Here is a 20,367-nt window from a genome sequence, read left to right as displayed (position 1 = left end):
AATTTCCGCATTTCTATGCTAAAATTGGCAATTTTAACATTGATCTCTATGGGGATCATGTTTTTTTGCACCGAGTCACATGGTCTTCCGACGAAAGATGTTGGGGGACACCATTCTCAGCACTGCCAAGGCGGAGACTGCTGACGTCATACTCCCTCCAGTAATGTAAGCTCGATGGTGCAGACATCTCAATTCACTTGATGCACAAAGGGCCATTAAGCACCTACAAAATAAAACAAATTTTTTTGACAAGATTGTTTCTTGCATAATTAATGGACGTGCATCCGACTTGCATGATGCTGCTTAATAGTTTATAATTTTTTTCTTTCTCAGATTCAATAGGTTTTGGTAAAAAAACGAGCGAAATTAAAATTTTAATATAAAAAGTAAAGTTGTGAAAGCCCAATGATATTTATGTTGGTACATCATCCCTATTATCATTTTAAATCAGTAATTAGGGAATAGAATTAAAGGCTTTATAAAAAATAATTCCTCTGTTTTTTAATCAGGGGAACCCTTGTGCCACATTGTAATGAACTGAAATTATTTACTGCAGTGCTAAGTGCACCTCTCTATATCTTCTTGCAATTTTTTCCATGCACAAAATCTAGAAATAGAGCAGTTTTCTTTCTGCACTGTATCTAGGATCAAGTTCAAGTCTATATTTACACTCGAAAGATGTATACTTTTTTAATCATGAAATTTACTACGTATCAGTAATATGAATACCATACCAGGTTACTTCTACTTCAATATCATTAAAGTTATGTTAAAAAAAAAATTAAATTTTTAGATTTAACCCTCAACCAGTAGTGTATTTGCAGGGGGGCTTAGCGAGCTATAGCCCAGGGCGGGAAATTATGAGGAGCGGCAAATTTTGGAGTATAGAAAGAGGGGAGAGAAAACCTTTTTTTTAAATTCACGTTTCATAAACGTGTGGAAGTGACATGTGTCATTTCTATCGTAAATAATATATAGTTAATAAACTATATTGTTTCTTTTTATTTGTTTGTATTTTTTACACACAGATTGCAGTTGAAATAAAAAAAATTATGATTAACCTTCATACATAGTGTTATTCGCCACCTTCCTAAATAATATTGTCACAAGTAGAGGTAGAAGGGTGAGTAGGCGTCCAGCGAAGCAGCACTCATTTCAGATTACTGAGGTGTTGGAAAAAGTCAGAGTTCAGCCCACATTCCTTTAAGAAGAGAGGGGGTGCGGGGGTATCTTCTTTGGAGAGCTATTTTAGAGGGTGTTGGTACAGTAGTCTGGAAGAAAAAAAAAGAAAGAGGGTTCTTTCCAAGCCTCCCAGATACCACATATCCAGGAGGTATAATGTACCCACCAACAATATATGTTATAGTTATTGCTCATTTCATTTTTAATTCTAATATAAAAAATTAACTACAAATCAGTAAATCACATGTTAATTCGCATTTAGAATTAAATATAATAAAATTGATTACACCTTCAGTTTCGGCATTAACATCCAGAAAATTCAATTTCTCAGTATATTTCAGGCCAAAAAAGTACCATCTCTTCATAAAATTGATTATTCAGACCTGTAGAATTGAAATTTTATAAAATTGCCTGGAAACTGATAAACATGCCAAGTTTTAGAAACTATGAAGTTTCGTGGCGTATTTTTGGTCACTGATTTTAAACCTGGCTCATTTTTGACAATCATGTAAAGATTTTGCACAAAAATTGATTTCAGTACCACAGGAGAAAATCTATAAAATGTGCGTTATTCTAATCTTTTAAATACCAAATTAACTATCAAATAATTTTTTACATAATGTTTGTATTATTGTATTTTTTATTATGTAGCACAGGGAGAACAACAAAAACATTTTAATTAATAAGAATTTCTGTTTGTAAGTATTCACTGAGATAATTCAATTCTAAAACGCAGCAAAAACGCTTCTTTCCCAACTTTTCTCCGATTTTTGAATTCAGATATCTCTGTGAATATTGCACTTAGAAACGTACACTCATGTGCAAAATTAAGATAATTAGCACATTATGTTGAATTTCTGAAGAACTAGTGGACAGATTTTCATGAAATTTGGTACGAGTACACACTTATAACAGAGAAAGTCATACACTATCTACCAATAAGTATTTGGACACCTGTGATAGAAAAGAAAAACTAACTTTATTCAAAATCAATAGTTGGTAGAGCCTCCACGAGAGGCAATTACAGCGTGAACCCTCCGGGGCATACTTTCCACAAGTCCTTGTGTGACGGCTAGTGGTATTTTCTTCCACTCGGCTTGGAGAAGACATGTCAGTTCCTTCACCGATTTTGGACGGGTAGGGCACCCCTTAATTCGGCAATCCAACTCGTCCTAGAGGTTCTCGATAGGGTTCAGGTCTGGGCTCTGGGCAGGTCAGTCCATTTGATGAACCCCATTGGCACCATACCAAGCCTTGGTTAACCTCGCAGTATGACAGCTGACATTGTCGTCCTGGAAGTAACAGGGGCCCACCCCGTAAAACTACCACAATGTAGGAAGCACATTGTCATCCAAAATAGTGCAGTAGGCATCGGCGTTGAGCTTACCAAGGGTCCCAGTCCATACCAGGAGAAACACCCCCAGACCATAATTCCACCTCCGCTGAACTTGACTGTTGGCACAATGCATTCTGGCAGGAGACGTTCTCCAGGCAGACGCCAGACCCAGACATCCAAATGGTAGAGGGTGAACCTTGATTTGTCGCTCCAAAGAAATCGTTTCCACTGATCTACGGTCCAATTTCGATGTGCTTTGCACCACATTAACTGGGCAATGCGGTTGGACTTTGTGATCAAAGGCTTATGGGCAGCAGCACGACCATGAAAACCAATCAGATGTGCTTCCTTGCGGATGGTATTCATTGAAACAATACTCCCGAATGCCTGTTGAAAAAAGGGCAGGGAGGGATGATTGACAGCTGTCGTCAGAGGCGGGAACGAGAAAGACAAGCGTATACGCCCCATCAGTTGGATTCCAGAAGCTCCACTTCGATGAAGCTGACTGTTGTTTGCAACAATACAACAAAACGAGAGGTTACACTATCATGTTGTTACCCACGACGTTGGCGAAATAATTTTGGGAAAAGAATTTTAAAATTATCAAGATGTGTTAAATTTTATTGCTTAAAACAGATTATATTGTTTAGATATTTAGAATTTATGGTATCTTGTACTTTTGCGATTGTTGCGTTTTCCTGGAACTTGACTTACAATTCGAGCCAGCTTATGTGCAAAAAAAAAGGACACGCAGCATCAAATAATTTTGTTTTATTAGTTGCATACAAACACAATTTATTGACCCTGTCATAACAGGTGCTCTATCCGAACAAAATCCTGGTCATTTATTAATTAAAACATTGCTAGATTTCCGAAAGTTCGGTGTCATTTGTGTAACGTTATCCGTACTGAACTTCTGAAAGCCTCCATCTTCTGAAATTTTCAGAAAATGTTTTCTTCTTTTTTATTACAATTATGTCGATACTCTCATGAAAAGAACTTTCCTTAGCCCAAAATTCGGAGAAGTATTTTACTCCTAATAAGATTTTTAGAAGTGAAAATGAATTTTAATGTACTATTGCAACAATTATTGTTATGGGGATGATGCCCCTTGTATCGAATGAAAAACATGAAAAGATTCTCTACATAAGCTGAAATGAATTTTTGCTAGGAAACTGGGAACGGTCCTGCTTGAAAACGTCCACAACCTTGAGACTCCTTTCCTAATGGCCATATGCTTCGCAAGTTCTGTTACTTTGTCTAATGGTTATATATTTGGATCATGCGTTAGGGAGGGACAGCTGCCCTGTACGGAAAATTTGAGGGGGTGGCAAGTTTAGTGACAAAAATGTATAAAAGCACTTTGTTGTGACTCTGGGAGTTGGAAAATCAAGCCGCAAAAATTAGCGCCCACTCCTCCGGGGCACCATGTCTTTCTGTCTCCCCCTTGTTGCGGCCCTGGTCATCAATACGCATATTTTCAGTTCACACAAAGAAAACCTTCTATGTTTGGATAAACATGACTAATCGCCGACCGATATTATATACTAGGACTGTAAAAGCAATAAAGAAAAATTTGTAAAAAAGCAATAAAATTACGGTATGATTTTTTGTGTAAAAAAACATAAGGGCATGTTGCAAAGAGACATTAACATGCACATGAACTGAGCCCGTGATAGTAGTATAATACTAAGAAGTATATTTCATTTTGTGCACAATTTTGCAAGTGTTGTTTTATTTCCTTAGCGTATTACTAAGGTTTTTGATTGTTAGTTGAGAGGTTAGTACACAAACCTCTAGCAATACGATTTGACTTCCTTCTGGGACGGCAAGTACGTGGATGACCAAAAGAGAAAGCGAGTGACCCCAGGTTGGTGAGCAATCAAAAGCGTGACCTAGAATTTTTGCAAGCGTGTTAATGACCAAGCAAAGAACTACAGAGCGAGGGACCTGGTTAATGAGCGATCAAAATCGTGACCTTGATCGGGTGCAAGCATGTGGATGACCAAAACGTAACCTAAAGAACGACTATGCCAGTTCAGTGAGCGATCAAAATCGGCATAGAGCGTATGCTATCATGTGAGTGACCAAAAGGGGGGAATGTAGAGATTGTGTGAGCACGTGAATGACCGAAACAGTATGCCAGCATGCGAGTGGCCCAAAGCGTGATTTACTGATTTACAGACACAGGCGTTTTCACAGCAGCGGGAGTCCAAGACGGATATTTCCCAGGGTGGTGAATTCTAGGAATAAGTAGTCAAGAATATTAGAATAGAATGGGAGAAGGGAGGCAAAACAGTAAATATGCCTCTGATTGTTGCCCAATTGTAGTGGTATATGACTTCCTCATTTTCTACGGAGATCTAGCGTTTTGATAAACATCTGCGTTTACTACCAACTGGGGTTAGAATTATTGATAAGAAGACAGTCAACGTGAGCAAAAAAGGCACGGCTGTAATTTGTTCAGGGGATTTATGTCCTTTTATTGTCAAGTTTGAAAAACTCATTTTCGCAAAAGGGACACTTCCACATAGTGATTTTACATCTCTTTTTCTTACGAAGCAGATAATACCTTATAAGTGGGCTGTTTTTATGGGAGTGTTCCAAATAAAGTACATCGGCACCGGATTAGTACATGAATACATACAACAAAATTGATTGTAAAGTTTTCGTATGGCTCCCAAATCGAGTTTTCTATCGCTTCTAGGTAGTGCATTCAGAAAATGGCCAGCCCCTTTCCTTTCCCACAGATACGATCTTATCCAAAGGTCAACGTTGGTTTTACTAATAGATATTTTTCTTCAAAACTCACATTCCATTTCTATCCAAACGTGAATAGGTTGACCTTTTTCCTTACTCTTGAGAATTTTAAATATTTATCATTTCTATGTTTAAGTTGTCAATTATCGATCTGAAGCATCACTTTCGATTTGGAAAATGCCTAAAGAAAGTCTCGTGTATGAAGAAATTCGTTGTATTTTGTTTGATGAGGATTCAGGTGATTCCGATTCTCCAATTGAAAGTTCCGACAGCGAGTATATAGTCACGAACAAGAGACCACAAGTACACGTATATCATAGCTATAAGGAGATAGGACAGTGGATAATATATCGTCATAAGCAGAGGCGTAAGCAGGGAGGTACATAGAGGGTCCGTATCCCCTCCTCCAAGTTAACCAAACATTAGAAAAAAATTATTTTGGTAAAAAAATGCTATATCGAAACTAAATACCTTTTATATGCTATGTTAACCAATAAGAAGGGGATTCCCTTTCTGATTACTTTTTATCACAAGCATAAACGTGGACAAAGATCATTGGCGTACATGGTGGGGGGGATATTGAGGTTCTAATCCCTCCCCTCAAACCGAGATTATAGTGTTATTTTGCAGGAAAAAACGTAACCTTTCCCCCCCCCCCCCAGAAGGAAAAATTTTAAACCCCTACCCCCTCGAGAAAATTCTGCAGACGCCTATGACGGAGATACACTGAAAATGCAAGAGGGCCACAGTTGGGAGGAGAGAGGTTGAATTACGATTGAAGGGTTATCCGTATATTTGTGAATATCATGTCGCTTTTGTATGCATGGGTAAACATAATGCCCCATATCACCCCCTCCCAATCACAAGAAGAGTTGGAGGAAGTTCAATATGGCTGGAACTAGAGGCACAGTAGCAGGGTGAAGTTTTTCAAGGAGATGTACTGTGCATAAGCACTTTTTACAACTTTGAAAGCGGAAAAATTAAGTTTATCCCCTCAACTGCAATACGTTGCGATCATGTTCCTAGTTGTACACCTGTAAGTTTCAACGTATCACGAGCAACAAGTGTGCGAAAATATTTCATAACATCTTCACTTTTTGTTTTCTAATGGAGGAGGCAAACCAGAGCCGTAACTAGTGGGGAGCAGACGGATCTCGTGCCCCGCGTGCTGGACCAGAGGGGGCGCAAATTTCATTCTCAAACCTTACCTTCAACATTACAAAGGGGTGCCAAAATACGCACTTGCCCCAGGTGACCAAGCATCTGGTTGCGGCCCTGGGGAGAACGTCAGTTATTCGTAATTTCTCTGACAGAACCAAAAATAAATTAGATTCCTCTTTTGTCGGCAGAATTTTGCCAATATTTTTACTCCTCTGTCTTTGTCAAAAGTCAGTACAGCACAGACACTCCACTCAAAAAAATGACACCAGGCTGGACCCAATTTCATGTTTTTACAAGCTTCGTACTGTCGCCCTTCTCGTAATCAAAAATCAACGAATACACCTCCTCCCCCTCCTGATGCTAACGTAAAATTGGAATGGGGCCTGAATTTTTTTTGGTAAAGCTTATTTGTTTTCATATCAAGATACACAAAAGTTTATATGTGGAAGCACTTGTCTTTTCTAATTTTTGAAGTTGTCTTTTGAATTAAAAATTCATATATTAATAGTTCACTTCTACAAAATAAAAAAAATCAAGAAAAGGAAAAAATAATTGGCAAAGTTGGCGAGAATATCTTGAGAAAGGGCGATATACCGCCGCTCACGAATAAATAAATAACCGGACCTTCAGCTGGACCCGTATACGCGTACAGGGATAAAATTAACTCGCATGCATATATACATGTCTTTCATGAAGAAAAAAGAGTTTACTCCTTTACATAAAAGAAAAATGCTGTATAAAGAAGGGTGATTTCAGTTTACAATTTGTCTCCACAGGGTATCTTGAAACGAAAAAATGAACAGCAACGCTGTGGCCGGCATGAATAGGAACTGAATGGAAGGAAGGACGGGGAATTAGGTGAGAGGTGAAAGTTTGGACGAGTCCATTTCAGAAAGCAAAAATAGGTTATTTTCACGAACCTCCCAGTATCCTTCAAGAATCGGTAAAGGGTTAAGGATCGGTCATTTTTGTGATACCCGATAATTATACCTTTCTCGAAATCAGAGAGCCCCGAACTGCGCGGCATCTTGCATGCGACTAATGCCGATGTTGTTTCCTACACTATATATACCGGCGGATGGCGTGATGTATCTCAGGACCGCAGATATCGTCATTTGCATAGGTGTCCAAATACTTATTGGTAGATAGTGTAGTACGCACGCATGATTGTCAGTAAACCTTATCATTGCATGAATGTCCAAAATCCATGTTGCGAGATCAAACCAAAAATGAGTCTAATATGGGGTATGGCCCCCTCTCACAGTTAGACAGTTGAAACAGGCGACGGCATACTGGACACGAGATAGTTGAGGAGTCCCTGTGGCAATCGGTCCCACTCCTGCAGCAACACAGTTTTCAGTTCCAGGATGGTTCTCGGAGGGGGATGGCGAGATGCAATTGTCCTCCCAAGAGCGTCCTAGACATGTTCTATAGGGTTCAGGTCAGGAAATCTGGCTGGCCAATCCATACGCCGAATATCTTCACTTTCCAGATAATTGTTGACCAGGTGAGCCCGATGTGGACAAGAGTTGTCATCCATGAACAGGAACAGGCGGCCAACTGCGCCTCTTAAAAAAGTCGAACATAGGGCTCTAAGATCTCCTCTCTATACCTCCTAGCAGTCATGGACCCTCTGCCAAACACATGGAGGGGTGTGCGGCCATCCAAACATGATGCCTGCCCAGACCACAACACCTCCACCACCATAGTCAGTGGCGTCGGAGCCGGGGGTGCTCAAGCACCCACGGTAATTTGTGACATGGATCCAAGCACCCCCAGAATTGGTCCAGAAATTAAAATTTCCGATATAAAACTAAAGACAAGCACCCACAGTTTCGAAACACTTCCGACGCCCTTGACCATAGTGGTCCATTTCTGATGTGGGAGGGATGGTATCGAGTACCAACGCTTTCCAGATGATTGTACATTGAGAATCAGTGTCCACGCTGAATCTCGACTCATTTGTGAAGAGCACGGTGCTCCACTGAAGTCTGGTCCAAGACTGATGTTGTCTGTACCGTGCCAAACGCGCTCTCTTGTGTGCTGCAGTTAGCGGGATGCAAACAGGGGGTCTTCTGGCATAAAGCCCTCTCTCATGAAGCCTTCAAGCAAAAAAAAAAAAAACTTTTTCGCCGTTTGAGTTTTGTGAAGAACGGACACACTTTTTAGCTGCTCTTCGACGTCAGATTCATAACGTCAACGAGGGTCTATGGAGTTCGTCAAACCACCCGATCCTATGGTGTCTGGGAATCCTGCTTCAGTTTTCATCACTGATGATGCATCGGCTTGCTGATAGTGCTGTTTTCTACTGATGGCAGCTCTTTTTCGGCCGGAAAGCGTTCGCAACGAGTGCCAGTGCTACAGTGAAGCCATTTTTGTGTTCCCAGTCTCTCCCCCAGTGATTACGTCTGCCCCTTTTCCCCTGTTGTGCTCTTTTCTTACAGGTTATCCAGTTGGATTTTCTCAGGTGAGTTCTATTCATTTTGTAAGTGCTCAATGGGTCTCATCTGTCCATTCTCAAACTTGGATAATATTTCTGTTGTCAGGAAACTGTGTTCCCTAGCTGAGGAATATCATGATTCCCCAGACCAAAAAGAGAAATTTGAAAAACTGGTTTTTGACTGGTTAAAAATTAGCTATGACGAGGGTAACTCCTTGAGTAACAATGATGATTGTGAAATTGCAAAGAAACTTGAGGCGGTTTTCTCTGTATATGTTTTGTTGTTAGAATCTCCTCCTGATGAGGAAGAATTCATGCATTAAAAAATGTTGAAAACATCTCAGTTATTTTTTGAGGAGGTCAATGCTAGCACTTGTATTCATAGTAGCAAGTTTAGATTTAAGTCGGTTGTACCTAAAATCAGTGAAACCCCCCCCCCCCACTTCTTGTGATTCTGGCCCTAGGCGCAAGAAAAACAGGGTTAAGAAGAAAAATAGGAAAAATAAGGACTCTACTGAAGAAGTTATCAAACCCGACAATAGTCTTGATAATAATCCCAATAAGGCAGCTTCCCAACTCTCTGTGAATAGCACCACAAATCACTCAGGTAAAACCAGGAATAGGGGTACCCACATAAAATTGGACTATGATTCAGTTACATCTTCTTGCTCTAGTAGTGACACTTGCGATACATGCTCTTCTGGCTCAACGGCAAGTACTACTGATTCGTCAGAGCAACGTTCACCAGAAAACAAGAGCATTTCGATGGATTCAATAAATTCTAGTGAATACATATTACCCATCTTGAATGTACAGAATAGTACTCTTAATTTTACGATGGATGATACAGTTGCACACACAACTAATAACAAAAATTGACTCTAGCAAAGTTCAACTGATCATTTCAACTTTGATTCAAATTCTAGAACTGCCTAATAATAGCACAATTAACGCCCCCCCCCCCAGGCCATTAACCCTAATGGCCTGGAATGCAAACAGCTTAAGAGGAAGTACAAAAGAAATTTTTAAACAAACATTATTTGATCACCAAATTGATATAGCACTGATAAGTGAAACTTGGTTATTACCTAGCAATAAGTATGAAATAAATGGATATCAATGTATAAGAAGGGATCGACTTCACAATCTCCTAAAAGAAATATTTAACACCACTATACCAGTTTTAGCCATAGGCGACTGGAATTGTAAATCTTCTCTGTTTTATTCTAGAACAACAAATAGACAGGGCGGAATATTGAGAAAATTCTGCTTGGACAATTTTTTGGAGGTTGTATCATCACCGGAGTCCCCCCCCCCCCTGCAAAACATTGGAACTCCGGATGTCATTGACTTCGGTATTGCAAAAAATTTCTTGCACAATATACACATGCATGTTAAACCCTTGCTCTCATCACCACATAACCCACTTTTTCTCACTATAGACTTTCTGATCCCAAGGCAGAAATTGATATGGAATCAAATCGATTACACTCAGTACACAAATACTTTAGAAAGTTTACCAGTTATTGAGTTGCTCTGGACATAGCTCAAGCTGTTGAGCATGTCACTGCTGTCATTAACAACACAATTAAAGAGGCAACGACAGTGAAGCGCAATTCAAAAAATAATTTTGGACTTCCAAAAGAAATACTCAAAATTCAACACAAAAACAGAGTAAGGAAAAGATGGCAAACCTATAGGGTTAATTTGGATAAAATCTTAAACAAATTACAGAAAGAAATCAAGAAAGAGGTTGCAAATCACATTAATGATAGGTTCTCAGATTTTATTGGCAATGCCACCGCTGAGAATGGGGGCCTCTGGAGGGCTTGGAGAATATGCAAGCCTAAAAACACAAGACTTAACAAAATTCAGACTCCGGCTGGAAATTCAGTCTTTACTGACCAAGAAATAGACACTTTTGCAGAAGTATATGAAAGTCAGTTCTCTAGAAACACTAATCAACCAGTAAATACGTACCTGAGACTAAGACACAAGGTGGCTTCCTACCTTTATAATTCCGCAAATTCACCACAAGGCAACATGAACTTAACCACAGTCAATGTAATCCGTGACATTATCAACCATCTGGATGTTAAAAAGGCTGCTGGTATTGACGGTATTAGTAATAAAGCCCTGAAGTGCTTGCCAGTCAATTTTCTAGAATCCATCAACAATATCTTTAATTCTGCCATCCAAAACAACTATTTTCCTTCCCCTTGGAAGAAATCAGTATTTAAGGCAATTTTTAAGCCTAGTACTTAAATTAATTGCACATAACTACAGACCAAGGTTGGGTTTTTGACGTGAAAAACTGGTTTTTGACATGACAAGTGTCAAAAACTGGTTTAAACTGTCAAAAACCTAAATGAATGCTTTGGGATGTTTCGAATAGAATAGGTATATAACTTAATGATGAGGCACTTTGATATTAAAATGTTTCATTTTCAAACACTAATTTATTAAAATTAAAAAAAAATATTAATTATAATTTGCGATTTTGAATTCGAGGCACAAAATGTCTAGAATAGATATATAATTAATAGTATGGTTCATTTTTACCACGTAGCATCCGATAACATGCAACTAATTTTGTGCATTTTTCTACACCCAAACGATTTCTAAGTTTTGAATGGACAAATCCAAAGTTAGAAAATACTCTTTCAATGGAGGCTGAGCTGGTGGGACTGGACAGCAAAAGCATTGCTAGTTTTATGAGTTCAGATGCAGGTTCAGCTGAAAAAGCATTACATTTAGAAAGTCCTTTCCACCAAATCACAGGGTTTGTCATTCTTCCTGCTGCACTGAAATAAGAAGGTGGAAAAGGAGTTTCTTCCGCTTCATATGAAATTAGCAATGGCAGACAACCGTTAATTTTCTCTGTTGCCCATGTGCGAGCCAAATCACTTTGCACATCAGTCAGTCCTTCACCTTTATATTTTGGGTGCAAATTATATGCCAAATAATAAAATGGTCTCAGAATCTGGTTCATCCTGTTCTGTATCTTTTCAATGTGAGGCTGAAGAGCACTTTCTTTGAGAAGGCTTAGCCAAACATGGCATGAGTCAGCTATTGTAGCTGTATCTGTTTGAAGAATATCCAATGCAACACTTATTGGCTTGAGTTGGAATGAAAGATCTTTACACTGCTTGTATAAATTATAATTGTTGATTAAAATAACAATTCCTTTGTCAATGTCATTTTCGTGATCTATTTTCTGAAAAAATGGCCTATTGTGTAAAAATGTTTCAAGACAAGTAAGTGTACTCTTCCATAGAGTATCACCAGGTAATTGGGGTTTTATTGACCCCATATGTTCATTAAGCCATCCTGAAAGCAAATGATGGTTTCTAAAGTATTTTTGTATTTTAACCACCTGTTTGAACACAGCTTCAGGTGTTAGATCTTGTCAGAGTAAGTTGAGCCAATGAGAAGAGCACCCATATTCTATTAAATTTTGGTCAATCTCATTAAGCAAAAGTTGCCTGGCTTTCTCCATTACTTTCGCATTATCAGTTACAACTGCCTTTACTTCACAAGAATATTTATCGTGGGCCAAACGTATGGAATTGTCAATTATTTGCTTGTGGTAATCTGCATTTTTCATAATAGCACCACACTCAACAGCTTCAAGAAAATAGAATTTACCTTCAGAATGTATACATGTAGCTATGACTGGATCGTTATGAATATTGCTCCATCCATCTTCAATTAAAGTTACAGCTTTTCCACTGAGAATGTCTTTTGCAGTTTTCTCAACCTCTTGTAACTTCATCAAGCAATGACTGAGCTAAAGCTTTTCTACTTGGGGTATTATAACCAGGTCGCAAAGCAGAAACTAGATCTTTGAAACTTGAATGTTCAACAACACTGAATGGGATATTATTGACATAAAAAAACTTTGCCACTAATAAATCAATTTTTTTAGTTGTAGCAGAATTTGATTTCACAATGAAGTCATTAATTTTTTGCTTCTTTTTTTGAGTGAAAATCTGTTGATTCCAACAAAATAATAGGCTGTGAAGCAATGGACTCTGTAGATGTTGATGTAGTTGCTTTTTGTACATCACGTATTTGTTCAACATCATTGCCCCTTCCAATACACTGAGCTATATGGCTCTTCATCCTGTCCACACGATTACATCGCATAACTCCACAATTAATGCATTTTGCATATATCTTTCCATTTTTCTCTACTTTATCAAAATTTTGCCAGGCTATATGCTGTGGCCTTCCACCACGATTCATTATATTTTAAACTAATAATAGACTAAATATTTATGATTTCTTAGAAATTGGTTTCACTAAACATAAAAAAATACCAAATGAAATTTCTGAAATTGGTTTCCGTATTAATCCTCACTACTTTACAATTCAAACAATAAATAGCAAAGTTGGTCTTTTCTCTAGTACACTGATCTTTGTCCTCTAAGGGCAACTGGTGTCTTTATTGGATTATAAGACCATCTGCCCCTAGAATGATAATGCAGTCACTACTGTTGCTGCTTCTTGGTGAAGGAAAAAGAAAAACAAAACCCTGTGAGATAATATACCACTACATCTAGATCTGTGATGCAATCCCCATTCATGAATTTTCTAAAAATAGAACGTCAGAATACATAGCCCAAGGTTAGAAAATATGGTAAGAATTAGCAATTTTGATATTGTAATGTAACTCAAGTAACTTTATATAAAAAATATGTATATTCAGGCATTTTTATAAGGTCTTTTTGAAGGGAAAAAAAACACTTATCATTTAAAAATATACCACCAAATGTAACCCAAGAATAGAAACTGTGGTAACAATGATAAATTTTGACTAATAATGAACTAATTAATTTTTCAGGGGAAAAATTATTTTAGGATAATTTAGTATTTTGATTGCTGGATATATATATTCTAATGTTATGCATAATAAGAATATTGTTTTAAATATCTGGGATTGTCTAGATAATATGTAAAATAACAGAAATCAACATTATATATAGCAAGCATGAAAGAACTTTTTAAACATGTATCTGTTGTAAAAAAAAAAAAAGTAGAGCAGATGTTGATATGCAAATATATATATATTCACAGTGGCGTCGGAGCCGGGGATGCTGTGGGTGCTCGAGCACCCACGGAAGTTTCTAGAACGGGTCAGAGCACCCACAGAATTGATTCAAAAATCGAAATTTCCTACATGAATCTCAAGACGGGCACCCACAGATTCGAAACACTTCCGACGCCCCTGTATATTCATATATAAATAAACAGTTGAAGAAATTTTAGAAGGTTGAAACTATCTTGAATACATTACATATCCTTCCGTAGTTTTATGCTATGCTCTACTCAAATTCTATATTTTACAAGTATATATACATGTATATAATTGTCTAAAATAATTATGTGGGGGGGGGGGGAAGATTATTTTAAAATCACACATTATGTATTGCAGCATAGTCACTTTAAGCATAACATCCAATCAATGTGCATATTTTCAATGGGAATTTATATGTTGAAAAGCAGTATTTGAGGTTTTTGACAGTTTTTGATAGCGGTTTTTGACATGATAGTTTAAACCGTCAAAAACTGACATGCGTCAAAAACCTGCCAACCCTGCTACAGACCGATTCGCCTTCTTAGCAATCTGAGCAAAGTATTCGAAAGAATCATTGCTCCCAGGCTAATACAATACATTGAAACAAACAGCATCATAAGACCAGAACAGCATGGATTTAGATCACAGCATTCATGTGTCACTCAGCTTTTAAAAGTATCAGAATTCATCACAGATGCTTTTAACAATTTTGACTACGTTGCTTCTGCTTTCCTTGATATCTCTAAAGCATTCGATCGCTGTGATCATGTCACACTACTTTCCACAAGTTAGTAGATCTCAATTTTCCATCTTATTTCATAATATTTTTCCACAATTACCTTTTAGACAGAACCTTTCAGGTTAAAATTCAAGATAGCCTCACTACTCATAAACCCATACAAGCTTCTGCAAAATGAACATCAAGAATTTGCAAGTTATGCAAAACAAGATTCTCAGAAGATTCACAAAAGCACCTTGGTTTATTAGAGGAGCTAATATTAGAAGGGACTTGGGTATTCCCCACATATTCGATTATATTCAGAGCATAAACAAAGATCAATTTGATAGAATGAAAGAATCCACATATCAACATCTTGCAGATATTGTTATGATATACAAGAACTTAGGAAATATAGGAGGCCACAGCAAATTTTTCACTTAAATTGGAATACTCTTTAGTTGCCTCCTCGCTTGTAAAAGGCGAATGGCTGTATATATTGATCTTGAAATGAATACTTCATGCGGCTTGGTTGTACTCATTCTGCTGCTGAGATTCATCTCTTGCGTTCATTTGGAATCCATGTATATAAATAATTTTCTTCATATTGTAAATAATATTTGTTTTGAGCACTTACTGAATGGAACTCGTTTGTGTTGTAAATAATATTGTTATTGAGTACTTTTTTAATGGAACTCTTTCGTATTATTTTGGTCATTTCTTCTAAAAAAAAAAAGTGCTCCTTACTTGGAACAATCGAACTGAATTTCCCTAATTGAATATGTGCACTATGATAAGAGGGAAACGTCTTATTACATAGTGACAGCTCTACTTCTTGAGCAATTGATACCTGAACATTGATAGCAGAAAACTTCTGCTAAGTACATAGATAAATTTCATCTTCGTATGTGAGGTTTTTGCGCTGCGACACCCATACAGTGTTTTTTCTCCTCTTTTTTCCCCCTCAAACAGAACCGAATTAAGGTGTTGAATGGTGTTTCTGGTGGTGTGTCTTGGTGATTCCGGTTTGAGGACCTGGATTATATGTGATGGTTGTGGTGGCAAAAAATTCCTGGCATAAATTTGTTTAGCCTGTCTTGCACTAATTGACCATGTTCATCTCTTTCCTTATTCCGTTTCTTCTTCAACACCCCCTCTTTTTTCTTTCCAATTTTTCTTTCTTTCTTGTCCTGGCCATCTCGTATGCCAACAGTCATCCAGGTTGGATGGGAATCGGCTCTATATTCTATTCTGATCTGGTTCTTTGGGCAACAGTAAACCGTGAAACTCGAGTTCCAGTGGCAGCAAGCAGCTTACATGAAAGCTGTGATACTGTAGCAATCCTGTGGTGTCACGCTGAAAGTGCCAAATAACGATCCTCATTTGTCGTTGTAGCTCTTCCAGGACCTTGTCCAGGTCTTCTCAATATGGATCCACAGTGTCCTGAAACTGTTTCCACAAATTGCAGACGACATCGAGCTCTATAGCCACCTGCACTTGTGATTGCCCTGCCTCCAATCTACCGATGATTCTCCATCTCATTCCCTCATCCATACGTTTGTAGCTACTCATTCTACCTGATAGCTTATAAAATTCACCAAACTCTTGCGAGAAACACGGCGAATGTTGCAGAGGAGTACGAGCACTCGAATCGTGGAAAACGCCTCGTGCCCTTATCATCCCCTCCGTGGTCACAGCTCCGCCCACACGCACATGCACGCTTATGTATTCGACACTGAATATTTGCATACTTCTTCGGTGGCATTAGTAGTACCTTTGGTTCAGTAATTTTTGTGAAAATAGACACAAATGTGTACAAGTTAGCTTAATTTTGCACACGAGTGTAGAAATTTCTTTGTTAACATCAGAAGAGACAGTGTAAAAACTTCCTAATTCAGTTTCTGGGCACAGGGTGTCCATATATAGTTAATATTTTTAATAACTATACAATCCCTAGAAACACGAATGACGTAGCTGAAATTCCTGACTTCGCACATTTACATTCCGCCAGAATGACTTTAATATCTGTCACCGTTTTCCTGTTATTCCCATTTCTAAAACCGTCAGGCGATTGTTGGACACTGTATCTAAATCACATGAGTGCACAAACCACTGGTGTGCCCCTTCGAGAATTTTTATCACTCCACGAAACAATTTTGAAAAAGTTTTTCATTATTTGAAAATACACTTTAGGACATGCAGTTAAAGATTAGGCTATACGTAAAATTGTTGGTAAAATGTGTGTTATTGATTTTGTTGCTAGACTATACCAAGTACACAGAAAGTATGTACCATACATTCAAATTAAATTCATCAGTGTTTTTCATCGATGTGTAGACGCCTGCAGGCCGGAGGTTGAGCACCACCCGTTATAAAGCAATCATTATAGATCAGAATGGGATACAAATACAGGACAGAAAAGTAAAATTTAGGCGCAACTATGTACAGTACCACTTTTAGTCTTTTGTTCATTTATGTCAAATTGTTTATTAGTAATGGCATGGGGGGGGGGTGAAGGGGGTAGTAAAAAAAGTTAGACTGAAATGGGAGGAGGCGGCAAAAACAAATACGGCCCTGCCCTGAACTGGTGTGGTAAAGTCATTTTGACACCATCAGTGCAGTCTTAATGCATGGGCCCACCAGGACATGGCCCGGGGTTTCAAGAGGAGGAGACGACTCACAAGAATGAGAAGTGGTTGAAATTTTCAAGAATTGTTCAGGTGGGACCTCATGAACATCAGTTGGCTCAGGGCCCATGATGCTCTTAAGACTGCCCTGGACCCCACACATTGGTCAACATACCACTCCCTTGATAAAGAAATGCATCCAGAGCATCCTGTTATCAGTACCTTTCATGCTAGTTGTTTACATGCGGTTGACAAATTTATGAGGTTCTATTTTTTCTACGTTATTACATTCATCAAAGTTTCCATGGGATCATAATAACCCCATCTCACCATTCACGTAAGCCATATTTTGTCTTGCAACCGCAGTATTGACATCATGCCCCCACAAGGGGTGGGCTGACAAGGCTCCAGCCCTGGGGTTCGGGAGGATTTTAATATATTTTTTTTTTCACGATATAAATTCATCATAAAGGAGGACCCCGTGAAAGTCTGGTCAGGGGGCCCGTAAAAGCTCCCAGCCTAGGGGCCCTGCTTCAGGATGTGGGGGCCATGATTGACATAGAAATCACATTTAGGAAGAGTGCTATTTTTCTCAATGAATTCAAATTAATGGGAAAACATCGGATATTCAAGGTGAGCATGAGGATAGTGTTGTTAGTGAACTGTACGTAAGTTCTATGTGATAATTATTTCATGATGTTGTTTGCAAGTATTGTGTTTCGAACTTGGATTAAGACCAAATTTAGTGCTTGTGAAAAAAAATTGTAAATATTTAAATTTGTAAATTTTATTTTCTGAGTATATTTCAATCATATCAGTTCAGCTTTTAATCATGAAAATTGCGATCAAAAATTTAATATGTAATGAACATTTATTTTTGAAAAGGCTGTAAAAAAAGAACCACTGGTCAGAATTATCGGATATTTCACCTGAATATATGGAATTCTGTCTAGCAAATAGAAAAAAACAGTTTAAAAATTGACTGATAAATGGAAGGGGGAATTAGGACACACCTGATTAAAACCCAATTTTTTTTTATTTTTTTTTTGGTTGGAAAAAATTTAGTACAATTACACTTGCAGCACTATTAGGTAATGAGTTGTCAGTTAAATCAGTTTTTAACAAATTTTCAGACTTACCGATTTTACTTGGGGGGGGACTTTATATGGGCACTTCCCCTTAATTTCTAATTAGGCCAGATAGTCGGCGAATCTACTGTAATTTTTTGTCTATGAATAAGTTTTTAAACCTATCAGAAACATCAGTAAATGCTGAGAAAGAATAAGAAAATTTTAAAATTTTACAAAGTAATTTTTTTTTAATGCACGCGTTTGATTGACCCTAGTAGTTTACTCTTATTTATTAGAAAAACTTTAAATTTCAATAAATATCTCGAAAAAATTGAAAAATTACTTTTCACAACAATTGTAAATGTAAAGTCTGGAGACATTTCGATGTTATCCAGTTTAGACTGATATGTTCTTGAAGAGATGGATGGGGAAATATCTAACACTCAAAAAATTCTATTGAAGTGAACGAGACTAGAGAGTAGAGCTGGGCGATCCACTCATGAACCGTCCAGAAGAGCGGCTCTTTTCAAAGAGTGAGTGAGCCACGGTTCTTGAAAAAAAGAACCGCGGCTCTTACACTTCCATCGCATACAAGAAATTACCAAGAACAAGCAGGCTTTTGAAAACGTTGTGAAAAGAACCGTGACGGCTCATATCGCCGACTCCTATTGGCTACAAACAAACCGTGACAAGCCGAGAGCAACAGAAATGAAAGTGAACCGTTGCTCGTTGAAAAGGCCTCCTGTAATTGGTCGAAAATGAGCCGTGAATCGCTTCTTTTTTTCGCTTGTGTTGCCTGCTCCTATTGGCTACAAATGAACCGTGGAAATTCAAATGAGCTGTGTCTTGTTAAAAGGCATTCTGTAATAATAATTAATAATATTAATTATAATAATTATAATAATAATTAATAATATTAATTATAATAATTATAATAATAATTAATAATATTAATTATAATAATTATAATAATAATTAATAATATTAATTATAATAATTATAATAATAATTAATAATAATAATTATAATAATTATAATAATTATAATAATTATAATAATAATTAATAATATTAATTATAATAATTATAATAATAATTAATAATATTAATTATAATAATTATAATAATAATTAATAATATTAATTATAATAATAATTATATTGTTAGAATTATTTATATTATTTTCTCTTTTTGTAAACGACTTCCCTTCTCCTGATAACGGTATAATCAGTTTATATGCAGATGACGCAGCTATACTCACGAGTCACAGGGATAAATTTCATGCTATAGATAACTTACAAGAATCAGTAGACGAAGTGGAGGAATGGTGTTTGGACTCAGGCATTCAATTAAACTTTCAAAAATGCAATTTTACATGGTTTGCAAAAAGAACAGAAATTCCTGGAAGATTTTTGTACATTGGTAATAAAATTCTAAGACCAAAATATAATATCAAGTATTTGGGTGTTATTCTGGACAAGTTACTCAACTTTAATGAGCATACCAAATATGTAATAAGTAAGGCTAACAAGACAATGGGTATGTTAAACAGAATATTGTTCCCACAAGCTAAGCTGTCCTTGGTAAATAAAATGGTTCTATATAAAACAATTATAAGACCAATCTTAACTTATGCCTCTTCAGCATGGGCTTTTGCTTCAAAGGGTAACATGGATAAATTACAAATTCTTCAAAACAAAATTTTAAGACGTTTTGTACATGCCCCTTACTTCATAAGAAATTCAAATATTAGAAAAGATTTAAATATACAAATCATACTGGATCACATTAAAGAACTTGCACAATCGCAATATAATACGATGGAAAATTCGGAATTTGAACATCTCAGAGAAATTGTTAATTACGAATCCACAACACATACCACTCATAGAAGACCAAAGCAATTACTACATTTGTATTGGCCTCCCCCATCATAAAATTTGATAATTTAAGTAACATAATTAAAGTACTTTAATATTTTTGGGGAAATGGGG

General features: G+C 37.2%; 1 protein-coding gene across 4 annotated transcripts in view; it reads right to left on the bottom strand.

The window, feature by feature from the left end:
• Positions 1-18,882, bottom strand: part of Muted (biogenesis of lysosome-related organelles complex 1 subunit 5) — a 164,241-nt gene extending 145,359 nt beyond the window's left edge. Inside the window, exon 1 of one of the 4 annotated variants that reach the window (XM_089236497.1) lies at positions 18,718-18,882. Coding sequence is in view for 2 of the 4 variants with exons in the window: in XM_089236494.1 (XP_089092620.1) it covers positions 18,718-18,754 (37 nt within the window). In the remaining 2 variants the exon portion in view is untranslated. Of the gene's footprint in view, positions 1-18,443; positions 18,648-18,717 lie in introns of those variants that run through there. The other 3 variants (XM_089236494.1, XM_089236495.1, XM_089236496.1) reach the window with 3 other exon arrangements.
• Positions 18,883-20,367: the final 1,485 nt, after the last annotated feature.

This window comes from Pholcus phalangioides, unplaced genomic scaffold, assembly GCF_987345545.1.
Source record: "Pholcus phalangioides strain wild (caught in Gottingen) unplaced genomic scaffold, Ppha-v1.0 ptg000009l_1, whole genome shotgun sequence".
Classification (NCBI taxonomy): Eukaryota; Metazoa; Arthropoda; class Arachnida; order Araneae; family Pholcidae; genus Pholcus; species Pholcus phalangioides.
The sequence above is the reverse complement of the archived record's forward strand: the minus strand, read 5'-3'. Positions and strand labels throughout refer to the sequence as shown.